At 38.4% G+C, this 22,376-nt stretch overlaps 1 protein-coding gene across 1 annotated transcript in view; it reads left to right on the plus strand.

Annotated features, from left to right (window-relative positions):
* Positions 1–22,376, plus strand: part of MAMLD1 (mastermind like domain containing 1) — a 258,956-nt gene that overhangs the window by 136,046 nt on the left and 100,534 nt on the right. Inside the window, exon 2 of the mRNA XM_040323798.1 lies at positions 17,450–19,132. Coding sequence (XP_040179732.1) covers positions 17,450–19,132 — 1,683 coding nt within the window. The remainder of the gene's footprint in view (positions 1–17,449; positions 19,133–22,376) is intronic.

The raw sequence follows: 22,376 nt of genomic DNA on the forward strand, positions 1-22,376 counted from the left end.
ACCTTGGGTAACAGCCGCAATCATAATAAAGGGGCTAAGAGCCAGTAACATAATTTGCAAGTCTGTGGTCACTGTCGGTTGGCAGCAATCAGCTTACAAACTGTCATTTGCATTGACATTTTAAGCTCATTAAAATCTACCATTACTGTATCTAGGCCCTTTCCTTAGGTACAGTTTCAATAGTTGCTTTTTAGGAAAAGGTATCGGGACAGTTCGGAACATATATAAGACATGTGGAAGTAGATACATTTTGGTGAGGAGGTGATTTTACCTGCCCAGGAGGCTGGAGTGTACCCTACAACACTTTCAACAGTGGAAACCAAAGATTGATGTTTATGGACTCACATGAACTACTTAAAAATGTGTTATTTATTTTCTTGGCTTTTGGGTACATCTATTTTATGTGTGTTTAAAATGGCACATAAATATTGTAATATACTTCAAAGTAGTCTCTTTTTTTTTAAATCCTGAATTATGTGATACAGTAAAACCTTGGTTTGAGAGCATTTTGCTAGACAAGCAACATTTTTTTATAAATTCGGATTTGATATACAAGTGATGTCTTGATATACAAGCAGTGTCATGTCACAAAAAGTATAAAAAAGAAGAGAGGCGCCTCTAAGTGTAGCAATATGGTTACATTTAACCACACATATTGTTGCACTTAGAGGAACCTCTGTTCTTGTTCTCCTTTATACTCTGTAGTTCCTGCTGGATTTTGCTTCTAATCCCCTTGTGGAGGTTCCATTTGTGGATGGACATTTTATGGTTACACAATTCTGTAATCATTTTATATGGACTATAAACTGAAGGACTTATGAATAAATGGTCGTGGAACGAATCATTTGCGTTTCCATTATTTCTTATGGGGAAATTTGCTTTGATATACAAGTGCTTTAGATTACAAGCATGTTTCTCAAACGAATTATGCTCGCAATTCAAGGTTTTATTGTACTCGCTTTATTTGATATTCTAGTTCTTAGTTCTTGGATTTAAAGGTTTCATTTCAAGGGCTATATCATGTTTAAGGTGCTGTCCCTTGGCACTATAGATTTTCGTGCCCATACAGTTTTGTACATCATTGTCTTAAAAATGTGTATGCTACAAGTGAGAAAACTTTAGTACAGTATCTTTATATCTTTCCCACCAAAATGTGATAGAAAGGTATATTTAAAAAAAACGAATAAAAGGCAGTGTGCCTACCTGACACTTCCCTGGTCTATGCTACATGTTCACAAACCCAAGTTGCCAAGGGGAAGAGAGGTGTAAGGGTATATAATGGATGCTGGTAAGAAAAAACATGCTGTGCTGTCCTAGGGGAGAAACGCACATCTTCCCTTGTACTGCAGGTGTGAAGAAAGTCTTCACGGGTAGATAAACTAGAAAACAAGGGCTTCCCAAGAGAGTCCAGTGGTGGTAGAGGCCTGTTTGAAGGAACATGATCAGGGCTACACCCCCTTCAGGCAGTGTAAATGAAGACATTTGTATTCCATTTTCTTTGCTCTGGCAGCTCCAAGTGTTAGGCCCCGTACACACGACCAGTTTCCTCGGCAGAATTCAGCTTCCGACCGAGTTTCTGGCTGAATTCTGCCGAGAAACCCGGCCGTGTGTACACTTTTGGCCGAGGAAGCCGACGAGGAGCTCGGCGAGGAAATAGAGAACATGTTCTCTATTTCCTCGTTGTTCTATGGGAGCTCTCGTCCCGCCGAGCTCCTCGGCGGCTTCAGTGCTGAACTGGCCGAGGAACTCGATGTGTTTGGCACGTCGAGTTCCTCGGCCGTGTGTACGAGGCCTTAGACTTTGAGAGAATAAGTAGAAGTTAGGGTGGACTTACTTAAATTAATAATTATATATTTTTATGCTGCTGAAATGTGCATCCATCCCCTGCTTGGTTTGCTGTTACCCTGATTGCGGCTTGCAATAAAGGACTGTCAAAGCCATACATCTGCTGTCCATCTGAAAGGTTGTCTAAAGCCTCCTCTCTCTCCCGCATACCCATAATTTCGTAAATCGCCCTATTGCCATCTATCTCTCCCTGTGAGTGACACAAATTCACTAAATGTAGCTAGTAAAATATTGGAGATTGGGTTTTTTCTCTTAAAAAAAGTCTCTCAGTTCATTTTTGCTGTCAAGCTGTTTTTCCCACTTGTTCATGATTATCCTCTTATGTTGGTTTTTATCTTCTACGTTTGCCTTAAAAGCTTTTTGTCAGGGCTCTGTAAAATTGCACTAAATTGATTACCATCAAATAATCTGTATGAGTTGTGACCAGAAAATAAAGATTATTTGCCCTAGAAACAAAGTTATCCTCGAGTTCAGCTAATCTATATGACTGATCTAGCATCTATTTATTCTTCTCTGCAAGAGAGGAAAAACATTTCTTTTCTTTTGAAACTTACAAAAAAAAAAACAAGAAAAAAGTGCAAACATTTCAGCAATTGACTTGGACTCTGGGTAGATGAAATAGATTTTCAGAAACACTTATTTATATAACACATTTTAATACTATTGTTTTATGCCTGATTAACGTGTTTTAAGCAGAATAGCTGTTTTGATGTTTACCACATTCTGATCTGCTTCTAAACACTGGTTTATAGTACCTCTGCAGAACCGATGAAGTTATTGGATTCTGGTAAAAGGAAACATAATGATACCCATTCTATTGAACACTTTTTCATACAAGAACATGGTACAGCTGGCACATATCAGGAACATGAACTGTTGGGTTTACATATTCTTTAATGACACCACAATGCACCACAGTCATGTTCATGTGTTAGGATCCTTTTAGACATGCTGATCCCAAAGGAATCCATTCCTTTTATATCCGCTTGCTCAGCGGGGATCACTCAGCGGGGCAGATGACAGGGTGGTCCCCACACACTGTGCAGGAACCGCCCCATCAGATCTCTGCTCTCCCCTATGGGGGGATCGGATGAACACAGACTGTCTGTCCGTGTTCACCCAATCCGCTCTGCAGATGGATGGAAAAATAGGATTTTCCTCCGTCTGCAGAATCGGAGCACTGCAGAGACCGATGAGATCGGGTGTCAGTGGATGGATGAAAAAGCGCACATACGGTCCGCATGTGTGAAAGGGGCCTTACTGTGGGTTTCGGTAATGCGTGGTGAAACCAATGTTACCACAACACACGAATGTCAATCTGACCGATGAATGCTATGAGAGCTGTAAAAATGTTGAAGGGTGTTTCATAGGCACTGGTTCTAGCTGACTCAATAGATTGATACGATTCTTCATCTCATGTCTAAAATTAAGCTACCACAACCAATAGATATATGACCATCCATTTGTGTGCCTTGGTCTACTGGCATTCTCTATGGCTGGGTCTAGCACATAGGCAACAGACCCCCAAGGATGGAAGCACTTTTAATAGACATAATGTTGGGTATATACCTGGTTGGCAAATATAGTGGGTAAGAGGCAGTACATGTTTTTTGATCATCTGTGCTCATACACTGGCAATTGGTTGTGCAATTGCTTTAGAATCGTTTGGACATTATAACAGTTTGTTTTTATGTATAAAGTACCTTCACAATATGCATCATAGTACTAGTAATAGTTGTAATGTCTTTATGTGAAAAGCATGTCTGTGTTTTAATTTATCCTACTATCTAGTGTGACCCCCTATCTTTCCTGGCTAAATATCCACTTTTTTCTATGATCAGTTTTTGAGATCCTTCTGACTTAAGAAATGTTAAGCTGGAAAAATGTACAGACATAGCTGCGTGCACAGCGAGAGATAACTTTAGGTCACCGGAGTGAAGACTTGCAACAAGTGGTAAGGCAGACTGCTTTGTCACAATGTTCTTATATTCATCCCTTGTTTGCTATCTTCAGCAGTCTGCAGAGAACATCGAATCATTCAATATTTCCAACAATAACACCACTTCAAGTATTATAAGCCTGCCAGACAGGATGGAAATAGAAAGTCAATAAATCCATGTATATTACTGTTACAATATATTCTAATTAACAGTTTTCATGAGATGCCTACAGGATATGTTATTCCACAATCGCTGTATCCAAATGGACCTCCTGTGTCTAGAATACTTGATGTCATCCTGCAAAGTCTGGGATACTCAAGGCTTTGTATATATTGCAATTGTAAAAATAGAACCAACAATTATGAGAAAAATCCCAAAACCGATATGTACCAGACCCAATATAAATAGTTTTTAGTTTTTTGGTAGTAGGGAGTGCCTAGCTGTCGGCCAGGGTATGGCATGGGGTAGGTTGTTTCTATCACACACAGATGTTGAAGTTTGCATTTAGTTTGATGCATGAAGTGAAGCTGATAGGTTGCTGACTGCGTTTGCGGATTGAACTATTTGAATCAATATTTTATTTATTACATAGGCAACCAAAAATGATCAGGTATCATAATGATGTTTCAGGCACTCCCATTTAAATCCACTGTATTTAAGGCCTATATATATATATATATATATATATATATATATATATATATATATATATAAATATATATGCTACTGAGAAGGAAGGCGTTAAAGTAAGCCTGTTTCTTTGCAGAGATAAATCACAGATTGGCTTTAAAACACAGTGGCTAAGTGGTTAGCACTAGAGTTGTCAGTTCAAATCCCAACCATGGCACTATCTGCCTGGAGTTTGCATGTTCTCCCTGTGCCACACTCCAAAGATATACTGGTAGGTCAATTGGCTCCTTTCTAAATTGGCCCTAATATGTGTATGTATTAATGTGTATGTATTAATGTGATTTAGGGACTGATGTGAATGTACAATATATATGTAAAGTGCTGCATAAATTGCTGGCGCTATACAAATACCTGTACTAAATAAGTATACTTTAACTTTTAGTATTTAAAAAACAGAATGCATGGCTGGATTGTGCAAATACTATAATTTACAAGAAGCATATTGTATACTTTTCTGTATGCTGTAGACAATAGAGTTTATAAACAGTGAAACGGGAAGTACCTGATTTTAAACTTCTTGATTATTCAGTGAAAGGAGTAAACCCCTGCTGAAAATAAAATATGTTTCCCCCACTCCATCTATACAGAATATAATGTTAGGTCACCAAACTGAGGTTCGGCCCACCTTACCTATCTCTGTATTGTTCAATGTAGTAGGCATCCACATGAACCAATACATAGACTTGGAAGGCAACAAAGCCTTTTTCTTATATGATGTAGGAATGTCCTGGGTATTAGGGATCTCAGAAAATCTCAGAAAGAGATTTTCTGAAAAACGCACCAGACCTGTTGCAGATATATGTGAACTGGCTCCATAGAAAGCCGGTCAAAATCTCCTGCTATTGTGAATTGGATGCAGGGATCCTGCATCCAATTTGCAAAGGTGTGAACCCAGCCTTAGTGTATGCATTCCACTTCTAAAAGCCATTTAATTTGTATAACAGAGCTGCTTTTACTTCCATCACAATAGACATTTCCCCTCTTTGTCTGAAAAGTATGATGAATATAACTCATTAATATCTGAAAGGTGTCCTCCTACTATGCTGGAGTGGTAAAAAAAAACTTCTGCATGCAGCTTATACATACCTGCGCCCAATCTCAATCCAGAGATGTACATGAGAGCTGAGGCTCTCTTGGCTTTTTCACTCCTCATTGGCTCAGATACAGCAGTGGGAACCATTGGCTCCCTCTGCTGGCAGTCAGAGCCAGTGGCGAGGGAGTGGAGGGCAGGGCCGACCCCCGCTCTGTGTGTCTTATGGACTGGTAGTTTTTCAACCAAAACTTGTAGGAAATAATCTGACATAATCATACCGCCAAGGTGGCTACGAATAGTATTTATTTTTCTAGTTCGCTGTTGAAACACTGATCCTCAATTTGGCCAATCAGAAGCGGGTGTGAGACCTGTTTTCCAGTTGGCCCCCGAAAAGAGAAGACTCCCAATTGGCCGACGAGGAGGAGGGAGTAAACAGAAGTCAACGCCGCCATGATTACCCGTGGAGAGCAGGAGAACGGGAGGCTGCCGCCGAGCAGGGGAAGCCACCAGTAATGAGGGAAGTGCTACCGACTGACGACCGAGCAGGGGGGTTTGGCATACTATTTGCCGTCCCCCATAAAATTTCAACTGCCCCCGCCACTGCATCGAACCATTCAGGAATGGATATACTGTAGTTCCTTGAAACTTTGAAATAGTCCAATTTTTTTAGGGGCTTGAACTATTTTAGAAGAGATAGATTTATGCAGGCATAACAATCAGGCTGTCCTAGCAAAAATCCAAGCCCTTGGCTTAGGCCCCATGCATACTGGGCATTAAAAACTCCACTTTTAGGAGTGTTTTACTTTTTTTATGCCTCTGGACGTACCTTGTTGTTAACCTATGTTACACATTTACAAGCGCTTAGAGGCATCAAAGTTTAGAGGCAATAAAAACCCCACTACCAGCGCATTCATGATCAGCAGTGCTTTGACTGAAAAAATGCTTGAAGCGTATCGACACATGTAAGCGTGTCTAAACTTGTGTTAACGCCAGGCGTGTTTAGTGCTTGTGCATTAATTCATTTCTTTGGCAGGAATAAATACATATTCTGGCAAAATAAATTAATTAACACCCAAGTGTCTAAATGCGTTTACAAAAACATGGCTTTAGGCGTATTTTTTCTGCCATTTTTTCCTGCGCTGGGCATGAGGCCTTGTATTCTTTAAGTTAAGTAGAATAAACTTTTGTGAGTTATTACATTTTACCCATTCTGTGAACCATTAAGATAAAATGCACAGAATGATCTAATAGTTGGCTTTCACTGCGTATGGTGTTTTCTCATAGAACTAGTAACAGAAGAGGTTGTTCTAAGATCTCTCAAACTTTGTGAAAATATTTTGTGTGCCGTTTATACAATCCTCACATAGTACTTTAAATGTCCCTAAATTTATTAAAGTATTATTTCACCAAGAATTATAAGGCTGTTTCATTTTCTATAACACATGGACCTGCAAGCCTCCGTCCTACACTGTGCCAACAATTTGCCATTTATCCTATTATTTTATTTATATTTATGGGTATATGCTGTACAAAGATTGCAAAAATCAACGTGCATATTTAAGAGAATCTTCATTTTGTAATTCAGTTAAAAAATATCTCATGTGGCTGAGCTGCCTTTAACAGCCCACTTCACAGTGATCTACGAATCGGTATCATCATCCCGAAAATTCCATCTCAATTTTTACCTAAATAATTTATACAACTTAAATAATTTGCCCCTTGAAGTACTTTAATGATGGAAAACTTGTGTCTGCATCAATAAGTGTATCCGACTCTAGCAACTGCTGGTTGTCTCTTGGGAGATAACCCCTACAAGACCTGATTAGTGCAAGCAATTATTAAATAGCTCATAAAGCTTGCTCATAATATGCTGCACATGACCACACCTAGACTATATTACCATGCTTATAGCATTTTTTTGCTGTGGTTATAGCTGAATATAAAGTTTTAGACCTCATCTGCATAATCATTTAACAAGAAATTGGATACAAAATGCTGCCATGCTCGATCAATATCCATTAGTGTATTGTATAGGAGAAAATAAAACTTTGATGGTACAACAACTACATCTGCATATGTATGCAGTTAATATGCACCCATTCAGTTGTTCTCCAAGAAATGTATACGGTAAGCTTTGTACGAGTTTTCCAATGTGTGTATGATCAGGGCTTCCAGCTTGGAGCCTGGGTTGGGTAGCTGCATTTAGGTGAATAGCTATTTTAAATATTTATTAGCATATTTATTTATCATTTAGCATTATTTATACCCAAAATGATTTCTGAATGATGCAAACAGAAAAAATGAATCGACATTTCTTTAGTTATCTAACTGGATTGGTTAAATATTTATGAAACAATCACGCTCTGGACATAACTGTCACACAGCCATTAACAAGCTCCCAGTAATCTTTAACATTCATAGCACATTGGGTAATGCACGTAATATAGAAGCTTGCTGCCCTCCAATATGTAAATAAGTGTCTGAAATAGAATTGCTATTAATTAATTGCATTCCATGTCAACAATCTACGCATGTGATTTTAGCCCGCCGAAGATTGGGTTTATATGCACATTATTATTGTCATTTGATTGGCTGGTCAATGCCAAAGCACTGCTATGCAGTCTGATGAATAGAAAAGCATATAGGGGTCAATTTACTAAAGGCTGTGCACTTTCCAAAGGCAGTTGCAATCTGCAAGAGCAGTTGCTCCAGAACTTGGTGGGGAGCAGTTGATCCAGAACTTGGTAAATGAGCAGAAGTTCTGCTGACTTCCATCATCCAATCATGTGCAAAAAAAAAATCTTTTTTTTCCTTGCATGTGATTGGGTATTTTTTGCAAAGTTAAACTTTACCTCATTTACTAAGCTCTGGCGCAATTGCACTTGCAGAGCTTGTTCCCTGCGACGTTACGTTGACGGGGGCAGAGATCGGCGCCAAATTCAAAAAAGTAAACAAACACTATACAAACAGTATACTGTAATCTTATAGATTACAGTACTGTTTGTAAAAAATACACCCCCCCCCCTTGTCCCTAGTGGTCTGCCCAGTGTCCTACATGTACTTTTATATAATAAAAACGGTTCTTTCTCCCTGCAAACTGCATATTGCCCATAGCAACCAAAAGTGTCTTATGTCAAAAATGGTTTTAGAGCAGCTAGAAAACGGCGATAATAAATTATAATCACTTGCAGAATTGAGCGATAGCGATTTGTGGAGAAATTCGTCATAAAAAAAAAAAAAAATTACAGCGACAATTCTGCAACTGAGCAAATGTCAGTGATTTTGAGTTGATTACATTATATAATAATTTTTATTAGAATTATATTATTTGTTATAATTATTTATAATTATTTATTATATTATAATTTATAATTTTGTTTTAAAAAAAATGTCATACCCGGGATGCCTATTAGACTCTTGTTTGGTCAGATTTAAGTGAGTTATTCCTAAGAATTACAGGCCTACAGTATAAAATGCCAAATTTCCTTGCAAATAATGGTACCGCTTTCAGCACCTTTTTTCTGAAATAATCATACTGCCAGGGAGGTTAAGGAAGAGTTAGAATCTCTGTTATGTTTTTATTGCTGTCTGTGTCCCAGTTAGGGGGATTTATTTCCTCTCCTAATGGCCACCTGCCACCAGAACAGGAAGGCCCAAAAGTCAAGCAATCAAAAGACTTTGCTATACATGAACTGCAGAAAAAAAAATACTATTTATATATAACTCATTAAGCAAAAAAGTACTTTGTCCTCCGGTTCTCCTGGAACCTCTTGCTTCATTTTTGTATATCACTTTTGCATAGAGTAGGAAGTGGTCATTTGGCAGATTTGCCACTTTCTACTTTCTTCTTAACCATAATATGAAAACGAAAATAACTAACATTAAAAGGACTTACACTTTCTGACACCTAATATAAAACTCTAGACCACAGGCATGCCATAAGACTGCAAATGCTCTTTATTCAGCCAAGTCAAAGAGAGACAGATGGATAGAGAGATGGATATATAGAGTAGATGGGCAGGTAGGTTAATGCCATTAGTATAGGTCGGAAATAAGGATGTAAATATAGTAGACAGATATAATTCATTTGGTATTTTTAGGGTAAAATGTTATGTTGGATAGGATAGATATTTGCTTGTGCTTAGATTATATGCTGATATTAAAATGATCATTTTGTTTTATTGCTCAGTACTAAAAGACCTTCAGGGTAAATTTGAGCCATGTAGAGATCCAACCTTGAAATGATCTTGAGTTCCTTTAAATGTGATACAGTATATGTTTATTCTGCCATATGCAGAGCTGTTATATTTTCATACCCTGCTGTTAGAAAAGAAGGCTTACCAAGATTAATGCTCTCTGCTGATATTAGCCACAAACAAAGGTCAGAAACTCGGCATGTTTCTGGAATAAATCAGGGAAAATAAAACGCCTCTCCTTAACACACTAGAAGAACAGTCGGTTCAAAGGAGGGCACATTAAATCATCAAGCACACAGCAATTAATGCACTAAACACAATGTGTAGAATGCTCTGCATCTTGTCATCTAATAGAGATCTTTCAAAACAAAGTGCAGTCAAAAAAAATCTTTGCATAGAGCTATTGGTGATTTCAGTGATTATAAAAACAATCTGAGTATTGTCATGTGATGTACTAACATCTGGAGTGCCAAGGTTTGGCATCACTGTACTAGATCATATGAGTTTAAAGGTTCTCAATTATCCAGGTCATGGTATAGCTAGTTGAAGGTAACATGTTCATCTGAACTTGTTCTGCAGTGCTGAAGACATCTTGCTGCTTATTCAAGCAGTTTTTTTCAATTCTAATGAGAACAGAAGAAGCTGCTTGGATACACAGTGAAACACCTTCAGCATTATAGAACAAGTCCAATTGCATGTGACTAACTGCTACTAGCTTGATCTAATGTTGCAATGTAGGTTAAATAAATAAACTTCTCCAGCGTGATCTAGGCTGTAAGAGAACAAGTTGGATGGATGAATTTTGCCTGAGCAAAACGATTCACATTTATAGCTATATAACTATTCTTGGCTAAATGACTACATTCTTGCATGTTTTGGAGGTTGTTGATAAGGTCACCGGGTCCATTTCATTTTTTTAAATTCTCCATGACCTCTAAAGCCCTGTACACACGATCGGTCCATCCGTCTGATGGACCGTTTTCATTGGTTAACCGATGAAGCTGACTGATGGTCAGTCGTGCCTACACACCATCGGTTAAAAAAACGATCGTGTCAGAACGCTGTGATGTAAAACACAACGACGTGCTGAAAAAAATGAAGTTCAATGCTTCCAAGCATGTGTCGACTAACGATCGTTTTTTTTTTTCTATCGGTTGGGAATCAATCGGTTAAATTTAAAAAAAAGTTGGCTTTTTTTTAACCGATGAATAAATGACCGATGGCGCCCAGAAATGATCGGTTTGGACCGATGAAAACGGTTCATCAGACCGTTCTCATCGGTTTAACCGATCGTGTGTACGCGGCCTTACTGCAACTGGTTGACACTTTAGAGTAGTAGTATGAATTGACAACCCAAAACTTCAGTATGGTGGCAATAGAATGAGCTTATTTGTTGATTAAAAAAGAAGTGTACACTTTTGCACTCTTTTATCCAATGCTATTCAAAAAGGATTGGACCAAATTACAGAATTTTCTTTACCTGATCACTGATCTAAGATTTATATATAAAATTATTTCCTGGGCACCCTGGAGCATACTTCTCCAAAATGTTATGAGATGCTGGTGAGGCTGTCTGGTCCCATTTAAATATATCCCAAATATACATAGCATGTTCAACCATTGGTCCCAGGAGCCATTCATAAAGCATATCAAAACCACTTCAGTTGGTCCATCTAGGTTTATATGAGTTGCTACCTAGCACATCTTAAATCGCTAATAAAAAATGAGTGAAGTAATACGAGGGAGACCTCTAATTTCTGCCACTTGTACTGATTTTATTATTTTGGTCATTGTGTACCTATCCACAGAGGAACTCTAAATAATGGTAACCTCCTGTAATTCCCAGGAACTGATTTCCACCAAAGTGGCAGACAGTCAACGTTTGGGCTTCAAATAGCATCCAGCTGAGTTTCAAACGTAAACCCCTGAAAACTAATACAAGGTAGCAACATGATCCCCTAATTCCACACTGTGATGTTATAAAAATGTATTACACATACAATAACTAAAGTATTTGGTGTTCCTTTTCATATTATTAAAGTGTTTGTTTGCTATTGTTTTATATTAATACAGTAAGCATTTATGCATTTCTGTTTTTCCAATGTATTTTTCGCCTGCTATTTTCAGGAGTTTAAAAGAAATCATACTAATCACTGCTAAGAATGACTCTTTTCGCTAATTAATTGCATAATAAACCCCACTGTTCCTTCTTTTACAATGCTTTTATCAAGGCCGCAGTGTGTTATCCGCACAATGTTCTCAAACAAAGGCTCTGTTATGAATAAGTTATAACGATGCCTGGGTGTTTCCTATGAAATTATTCCCTCTTGTTGTGTTTTGTTTCAGGCTGTTCCTTTTTTAGATGCCACTGCATGAGTTCATGGTTTTATTTAGTAAAGAGCAAATAAACTAGGCTTTGTTTTCTATATTGGTATTTTAAAACCCCCCTGAAGCAGTGAAGCTCCTGTCATGTGCTCTAGAGTGTCACCACCAGAGTGATTTGTAAAGTCACGAGTTGATAGCTAATAGCCTTTCATTCTTATCATTTATCTGACTAATGGAAGAAGTTGGTTGTTATACGTTTATGGAGTCAGAGTGTAATTGTTTACCCTTATACATTTCCTTTGTCTTTGTAATGATATAATTTATCAAACATTAGAGTTGTAAAAATACAGCTTTACCAACTGCTGTCAAACAAATGCCACAAAAAAAAAAAAGCGGTGAAAAAAATTAAAGAAGTGTAATAAGAGCAAAGAAGAATTTTAGAAATATATCTAAATAGAAAACTAGCTGTATTTTCTGTATTTTTCATACATGGCATGGTTATAGAGTTATTTGTTTGCAGAATTACTAGGGTGTATAAGGATTGCAATATTTTAGAACTGTGAAAGGATGGATATGGAACATTTCATTGCACTGCCATTGGCAGCATGGCTATGTTAATGTTGCAAAGAAGGGACATATATAGACTAATTCTGGACAGATTTGAGCATCGCCTGCGAAAGCTGGACATTTATCAGTGCATTTTGGGATTTACTAAGATACAATAAGAAGCCATTTTGCTTACTGAAATTGTTATTCCACGCAGACATTTTCCAAATTGTTTGAACTTTGCGCAAATCCTGTTTTACTTCTTAGGAAGAATGGCTATTATTAACGTTTTACTAAACTCACAACAGTAAAATCAGCCTGTATATGCAGTAAAGCATGCTTGTTATACTCACTGTGGAACCTAAGGGGTTAATCCTCTGCATTGTGTAAAAAGGCTGTTTTATCCTGTCTTCTCCGATCCGCCTCTTCTTTGACTGTCCCCAATCCATCTCCTGATAAAACAGAGCCTTTAGAGTCACTCTGCACAAGCTCGGTTTTGTTTGTATTACTAGAGAGTTTTTTTTCCTTTTGGGAGGGTGCATGGGATCAGCACAGTGCCAATTAGCACTGCCCAGACAGTGTCAAGAGTCAGAGAAGAATGAAAACTCCACATTCAAGCTTTAACCAGAGTACCAGACACTGATAGAAGTCGCAAGACTGCAAGTTTATATTTACTAAAATAATTGAATTCCCATGTTCTGTGTACTGTGGGAGACCAGATATAGTGAATGCAGGGTCCTGGGTTTAGTAACACTTTAACATATGAAACGCAAAAGTACATACCCCTTTGTAAAACAAGCACCCCGTTGTAGATCACCTAATCTTAGGTACTTTCTGACAGGCACGTTTATTATCAATACCTCTGTTTGAATGGGTTATATAGGTTTTCTTTGTTTTAAATGACTGAATAAATTCTGAGTTATTTGACATGTGATTTATTCATTGCAACACTGTTGCTTTACGTTACTATACGAAATAAATGCCCTCCCCCTTCGCAAAGTACTCTTTGGGGTAAATATACTGTATCATTAGTTAGGAAGCCTGAGCTGTATACCACAAACAACTAGACATTCTAATCGTTCAATAATAGGAGAACCCACATAATATAAAGGGTGCCACAGACCACTGGATCTTTATGCATACCCAATGTGTATACCCTACTGTTATCCGATGAGGCATCTGTACAATAGCGGATTCAACACATGAGGTATGTACACCCTTGCAAACAACTAACCACTGCCCACCACTGGACATTAACACTGCACAAAAATCCAATGTGGTGGTTCCAAAATTAATAAAAAAAAAAATCGAAAATGCTTTTTTGTAATTGAGCACATTTTCGAAATCCAGACGTTTTTTCATTGTAAGCACACTTTACCTTTGTCAAATCCTGCTTCCTTGCAATAAGTATTTTGCATCATACACAATGCTTTAATGCAGGCAAAAAAACATCATACAAAACAGAGCCCACCACAAAATGCTCCCCATTAATGTCAACTTTTTTTCTGTCTCCTGAATTGTAGCATATGAAACATGTTGTAGAGGAGGTGATAAGCTATGTAATACGAAAAACAGACGTCTGCTGAGAATAGACAAAGGGTAACTACAGGGGGGCTATTAAAATGGATGAGTACTTCATCGCTCTTAAGAATTGCTGGCTCAGTGACATAGAAAAGGGACTTGGGTATCACCAAGCCTGAAAATCTTCTGCCGTAGGCATATAGCATGTATATTTACCAAGAAATTGCTAGCTCTGCAAGGCTTATGCATACAAAGGTACATTTTGTACAGCATGACTACTTACAATATGCTATTGAGATTTACAGAGCCTCAGGGAGTAGTGTGATCAACTTGGAAACGAAATATAAAGATAACATGACTTATTATTTGGTAGCAGTGCATAGATATATTTGAGGTCTGCCAGTTCCTTAGAGAATAAATTGTGCTTTGCTGTGTTTTATTTTCTAAGTTGTTCCCTGATTCAATATGGTTTCAATACTCTATATGCCAGTAGTGAACAGGTGGTTCCTAAACCCTTTTAGACCATCTTTACAGTGATTCAGAATCACAGCCTGTACCAATCTGTCACTGGTGGGTAAAATGGTAGAATTTTAGCACCAGTTACCAGTATGGCATGAACCTTCTTTTTTTTTTTTTTTTTCTTCTTCTTGAGGCCATAGGAATCTTAAAATCATTACTTGATGCTTTCAAAATCATTACTTCAGTTATTTTTTGTTACAAGAATCCTTAGTTGCGTATTGGACTAGGTCATGGTTCTTCTTGCTATTGGTCTTTGGTGTCTTAAAGATGTGGGCACTGCCTCACAGGGTCTAATATTCTAAAACTGGAAGTACCATGTTGTCACAGAAACAAGACCCATTGGCCAGTTTACAGTATGTTACCAAAAGAGTCACCATTGATAGTCATGTTAAGGTAAGTATTTATGGTGTTAGAAACTTTGATATTGGCTAGGAGCACATGATGTCTTTTCTTTACCAAAAATTCAGCTTTGAACTAGTTAAACGCAAATACTATAATATAAAATTGCTTATTTATTGTATTCTGGTCCATATGCATGAGATATATTTCCATTAAATAAAATCACACTCCATTGTACATAGTGCCATTGGATAATGGCATTACCTGTCAGATTGTGTACACCTTGTTGTTTCAACTGCTTTTGTCCTGCTTAAGTCTTGTTAACATCCCAGTGATTTGGTTTCTTTGTTTGTTGTGTTTCTTGTGGGCTATAAAGATTTTTCCTCATTACGTGAAGCAGTGGTGTTAATGATAGATTAATCAAGTTGACATCTAGGTCATAGCTATTAAACCAGTGGCTGCACACGCTATAATAACACAAATTCTGCATTGTGTTATGTTGCATTTCTGCTTTGAAAAAATATAAATATATGTTCCTAAAAATTAAAACACAATGCAGAATTTTCAGTGATGCTGTAACAAATAACATACCAAAAATGTATATTTTACATGAATCTTTTTTATTGTATTTTATTTGAAAGAAGACTTCAATAGCTGGGAGGTTTCAATGCTGATTCATAGTACAGAAAAGCCTGTAGCCTTTAGTAACACAATCAGATTTACATGTCTTTCACAGGTAAAATAAATAAAGGCAGACATCCGATTGGTTGCTTCAGGCAACCCTCCACTTCCCCTATCCTTTCGTTTTCTTACAGACTTGGTCAAAGTGTAGAGTGCTGAATGCATGGGAATGTTGTAAACCAAACTTCACACCAGGCCAATGTTTAATGGCTGTTCTGGAGTTTTGCAGTTAGTACTGCTCTTTGTCAGTGACTGTTGGGTTTCTAATATTGTAGTGCAAGTTCAGTTTCCTTGGTAGCCCAAGTGGAATATTGCACCTCATTACATACAGGCAATAGGCTGTTTATTCATGTCAAAATGTGCCGCAATAAATGATTTTTAGGCTGCTAAACTCCAGTTAACACTCCAATCAATCCAGTAATTTTCTCATTATATTATGAGCTGATCACATGGGTGAATTTACCCTGTTCATTAAATCACAGCGTAATAGGTGAGGAAAAAAATCTAGTCCACTGCTTCATTTGAGGTTTTACTATATATAGACCAGTCACATTTATTACCTCCCTGGCGGTAGGATTATGTCACATTTTTAATGCTGAAAGCGGTATATTGTTTTGCATGGAAATTTGGCGTTTTATATTGTAGGCCTGTAATTCTTAGGAATAACACACCTAAATCTGTCCAAACAAGAATCTAGTAGACATTCCGGGTATGATAAAGTTTGAAACATGAAATCAGAAATTATAATATAATAAATAACTAAATAATTATAACAATAATATAATAATAATAATAAAATGTATTCAATAATGTAATCAAATCAAAAACACTGAAATTTACTCAGTTGCAGAAATAATAATAATAATAATAATAATAATAATAATAATAAAATGTATTCAATAATGTAATCAAACTAAAAAACACTGAAATTTGCTCAGTTGCAGAAATAATAATAATAATAATAATAATAATAATAATAAAATGTATTTAATAATGTAATCAAACTAAAAAACACAGAAATTTGCTCAGTTGCAGAATCGTCGCTGTCATCACTTTCAGTGTTTGATGACGAATTTCGTCACGAATCACTATCGCTCAATTCTGCAAGTGATTCTAATTTATTATCGCTGTTTTCTAGCTGGTCTAGAACCCCTTTTGACATAAAGGGATGCTGCTTGTAATTGGGTTTTGTGCAATTTGTCAATAAGAAAAGCCTCACGTTCTTGGAGGGATGTTGTAAGCAGAACATTACACAAATGTTTAAAGTGGTATCAAACCCAAAAGCAAACATTTGTTATATTGTAGCTTACTAATTCTTACATGTGGTGGCTGCATTAGTCTTCTTTTTTCTGACATTGATGGGCAAGGGAGGGGCAAACAAGGATGTTCTCCTTATAAACTTATGACATCATCAGTTGTTAGAACACCAGCAGCTGGCTGTTATGTTACACATTAAAAATCTGTGACAAGCTTGCCACCCTCCAGCTTTATGACAATTGTTGGGCGAGTTATGGGCTATTTCTAGGCATTTTGCCAAGGCACACCTAATGAATCCAGAACCTTGGTTGTTAAAACTGCTGTACTAATCTATGGAAGCTATTCCATTTTTATCAATATATGGTAAATGTTAACTGGTTATTTTGTAGTAACCACAATTTTCATGTCTCTGTGCACCCTTATATCCTAGATTGTTTTTGGTTTCAGTAGACTAGACAACAAGCCCCCCATATATCAATTTTAGAGAATTTATTTTACATTGTATAGGAAAATAACATTAACAAGTAAACATAATGATGTCTGATCTTATCTTTCAGCTACAAGGATCCATAAAGAGAAAGCTGGAAGAAGACAGTTCTCCTGTGTCCTCAAGTATAAATGATATAATTTTTTCAAATGACAACAAGAGATTATGTCTTGATGATGTAACACTTCCAATGGGCCAATCACAAGGCAGCAACTCAAGTGTTTCATGTCCTGATTTGCAGCACTCCCCTTTCTCCGCCAACCAGAACTCTTCATCTATGGCAGTGGGTGGTCATCAAGTTCTGATGGAAAATAACCACATGAATGGGAGAGGAATGGCCTCCCCATTTTCTGTATCGCAGAGCACAGATATCTGTCAAAAGGTTCCATATGAAGAAAAAAATAACAATCTACAGACTGTGGACCAAGAACTGCAGGACCTGTTGGAAGAATTAACTAAAATGCCTGATCCATCTCCAAATGATCTGGACCTTGAGAAGATCTTGGGAGGTAAGCCTGATGAACCACTTGTAATTAGTCATTCACAACCAGCCTTGAGTACAACTCCAAATCTATCCTCCCCACAATCCTCTCACTTGGAAAATATCTCCAACAAAGATTTCACTAGTGGATGCAATTCTGTCAGTGCCGGTTCCCCACAGATTAGACCATCATCTACGGGAACAAACTATCCCATTCCTCCACCAAACAAACCTGTACCCTCTCCTGTCTCTACAGCTCAGAATAAAAGTCAGTCACAGTCTATATTACCTTCATCAATGGCTAATATGCCTGGAGGAAATTGGCACGCTCAACAGCTGAAACAGCTGGCTGCCAGTAAACAAGGGTCCTCAGCCAAGCAGCAAGTGCCGACAAGTAACTGGCCAACAATTTCACCGACAGGACTCTCACCACCATACAGGCCTGGATCCTCTCCTCAGCAACCTTTTAGTCCACAAAATGTCATGGTACCCAGCATGAATGCAAACAGTTTGCAGGGAAATGCTGTACAAGGTTCACAGAGTACACTATTGTCAAGTATGTCTTCTACCAGTAATCCTACCAGCAGGCCTTCTCCACCTTATGGATCAGAAAAGATTGCAAGTCCAGCATTAAGCCAGCAGCCATTTAGTCCACAGAATTCCATGTTACAGAATATAACATCAAGCAACATACCAGGAAATACAATTAAAAGTCCCCAAAACAATATGGTGCCAAATATGGCATCTGCCAATGCTGGGCCTTCTCCGCCCTATCAACCAGAGAAGCTTTCAAGCCCAGCCTTACACCAACAGCCGTTTAGTCCACAGAACACCTTGATGTCTAATCTCACTCCTGCAGGCAGCCAGTCAAGCTTACAGAACACTCTCTTCAAACAGATGTCCACAAACCAGCCAAAAAACATGAACATGATTATGCAACAACCATCAAATGGCTTGCAGACTGGCATAGTCTCTGAAAACCCTGTGGATCAGTTTTCCTTTAACAACACCAAACCACTGTCCCACTTTGCACCTGATTCTGCTGGACAAAAAATGAATTTGTCAACAAACCCTGGATTAATCCATTATCTTCAGCAGCAGCAGCAGCAACAGCAGCAGCAGCAGCAGCAGCAACACCAGTCCTCAGCAGTACAACAGTCCCAGCAAGTCAGCAACAATCAATTTCTCCAGCAACAGATACGTCAGTTAATGCAACCTTCCCGAATGCAGAGACAAATGCAGACGAGTGGTTTGCCTGGTCAGCCCCGTCAGGTAATTGATTTGCTTTTTTTCTAATTATACAAATGCAGTAGTTTGACAGAAAAAAGCAAGATGAAGGAAGATTACCTTGACTTAAGCTGCACTAAAAAATGTAGCATAAGCAGGGCTGGGTTTACATAATTGTAGCTTACAGCAAGTCAACTTTTCGCACTTTTGAAACCCATGCATGCCAGCGGGCTGGCGTTGGGGTACCATTTTTCTTTAACTTTACTTAAAGTTAACAAGAAACACTTCTGTTAACTCTATGGGCAAGAATGCATTGCAGTGTGCTGCTGTGTGTTGCAGCATATTTTTATGTGTTGCATTAAAATATTGACATGATGCTTTTTTATGCAATGCACATCAACACATTTATATAGTTTTGGATAGGGCACACTGAAAACTATGTTTTCTCAATGTCCTTGCATTAAGCCTGCGTTGATCAATGCCAATCAATGTAGCTCAATGCAACTGGTGTGAAAAAGCCCTTAAATGTATGTTAACATTAAACTTGGCCTATATACTACTTTTTGGTCTAATAATAGCATTAAAGTGTTTTGTTTATATCTGTTCAGTAAGTGCAAAAAAAAAAACAACCTTTGATCGGGTGAGAAATACAGAGTTGCCCTGTGTCCTGTGCAAGTTTCCTGTGTTATCTTATTGCTTGGAGTTGGGCTTTAAGAGTCCCTTAGCTTTTATCTTGCAATAAAGAATAATTAGGGCTGGTTCACACCAGGAATCGTACAGGAATGTGCTAGCATTCCTTTGCAATTTCTGTGTGATTTGAGTGCAGTGTGTTTTGGGATGAAATTGCAGTGCCAAAAGTAGTGCATGCACTACTTGAAAAAATCCAGTACAACCAAATCACATGGTACTTTTGTACCATGCAATCCAGTGCAGGTCGGGTTCACACTGTCGCCGCATGTGGCGCTCAGCAGGGGTCCAGTGCGTTCTGGTTCACCGGTTCAGGTCTGATTTCAGCTCAAATTCTAACTAAGGCAAAACTAAGGCAAGATCTACTCCTACCCCCATTCTAAGACTATTCTATATACCCTGTCAAAGAAAAGATGCATATACTTACCTATTCTGAAGCCACTTTGGTCTGGTCACATCACCGTCTTCCAGTGTCCGCTTCAGTGTAGAGGAGGGACAGCCTACAATGGTTGCCCCATAATAAACCTATAAGTGACATCATTGCTCAGGCTCTGCGGTCGTTGTTGCTTTCTCTCCTCTACACTGAAGCCGGTGCTGGGCACCAGTCATGTGAAAAGACCAAGCTGGCTTCAGAATAGGCAAGTATAGACATCTTCTCTTTACAGGATAGATAGAATTGTCTTATAATGGGGATGGGAGTAGATTTAGCCTTAGTTAGTAATTGATTGAAATTCCACGTTAACAAAGGATCGGGAAGGAAGCGAATTTTAGATATAAGTACCAGAATAGCTTTGAGACTGCAGTGTCATACACTGAAAGGAAACAAGAGGAAAAACGGTGCAATAAAACACTTTTATAACAGATGCGAAATTACATTAATTGAGGAATACACATAAGATTCAAGTGTCATTTTATTTCTATATAGGTATATGTTTTAAAACCAAAAAAAGCACAATGATTCAGTGCTATTTCTCAATGTGAATGAACAGGATGTATTTGGGTCTACCCTGGAAAAACCAAAGCTTGCTTTAGACAGTCACAACCTGAATAGGTCTCGGGTGCTGTTCTATCTGAACAGTTTGCACAATAAATGTTAGATTAAATATTCCTGCTCCTTCACAATTTCAAGTCAACCCAATTTGAGTTCATTTAAAAAATGCTTTAACAGGATAAGTTATCAGTTAAATGATAACACAGGGAGTACCTGTAAAGCCCCGTACACACGATCGGAATTTCCGATGGAAAAAGTCCGACTGACTTTTTCCATCTGAAATTCCGACCGTGTGTATACCCCATCGGAGTAATTCCATCGGAAATTCAGATGAATTCCATAGGAGTTAAGATGGAGACAGGGGCGGACTAACCATTGGGGCTTTCGGGCACTGCCCGAGGGCCCCATGCCACTAGGGGGCCCCATCAGGGTTGCCAGGCTCAATAAAACTAGGGACAGTATGTACAAATCTGTGTTTTTTTTTTACATATGTCCCTGATATGTCTGAAACCGACTTGCTTTTGATGTGAAAATCCAGAGATTTTAACTGCCCCGCCTCTGCACTGCCTCCTGGCGTGGTGGCCATCTGTAAGCCCGGGGGCCCCATAGTCTTCTATTGCCCAGGGGCCCCATGAGTTGTCAGTCCGCCCCTGGATGGAGAACATGTTCTCTTTTACTCCAATGGAATTCCGTCGGAATTCCGATGTGATTTTGGTCGGACAAAAGTCCAATAGTGTGTTACGGGGCTTTAGTTGCAGTTTACTAAACAGATGAAAAGTTACAAGCAATAATGCAAACAGGTTCAGGGTGGCAAAAATATGCACACTCTACACAATAATGAAAAGGTCCTGGGTGGCAAAGAATATGCATAAATCTGAACCCTTCACAGCAAAGTCTCTGTGACTCAGTCAGAGTAACATATGGCTGCATAGAGCGTTGTCACTGTAACACTCTATAACAGAGAGTCAGCCCGAGAATTGCTACTTTAGTAAAACAGTTCAGAACACAGCAACTTGTAATTGTCCTTATAAAAACTGTCTCTGACAGTAAAGTCCTGGATAGCTGTGGTAGCCCCAATAAATAGCAGGAGTTGACCGAGAAAAATGGGCAAGTTCGCTGGAAATGGATTACTCTGGCAGCAATTGGGGAGGGATTCCCCACAGTAGCTTGGTCTTCTAGTGAAGTTGTGTGCGACCAGGCTCCATCCCATTCCTCTGACCTGGCTGTACATCACTTGCCTGGCTATTTCTTCCTAATCAGGTGGTGCTTCTCTAAATTCCTGAGGAAGAGAATGTGAGAAATGTAAACTCCCTGGGTGTGACCAGGAGCAAAGAGACTTGTGGGAAATGTTTTTCAACTCTGATCAAATAACCTGTGCAAAATAATGGAAAGCCTAAAAACATGACGTGTTGGGGCACCTTGAGGACTGGACTATAGAAACACTACTCTAGCAAAATGTTTCTCTTCACTTGAGAGCCAGGAACGTTTTGGGAGATATTATACAGTTGCCCATGGAAATAAAAGGATGTTATTTAAGGGTACTTCTTTCACACAGGAAATGAATGGGGACAGATGTTGGACCAATGAGAACTAAATATTCTGAAAGTTCTG

The sequence above is a fragment of the Rana temporaria genome, chromosome 9 (genome assembly GCF_905171775.1).
Source record: "Rana temporaria chromosome 9, aRanTem1.1, whole genome shotgun sequence".
NCBI classification, from domain to species: domain Eukaryota; kingdom Metazoa; phylum Chordata; class Amphibia; order Anura; family Ranidae; genus Rana; species Rana temporaria.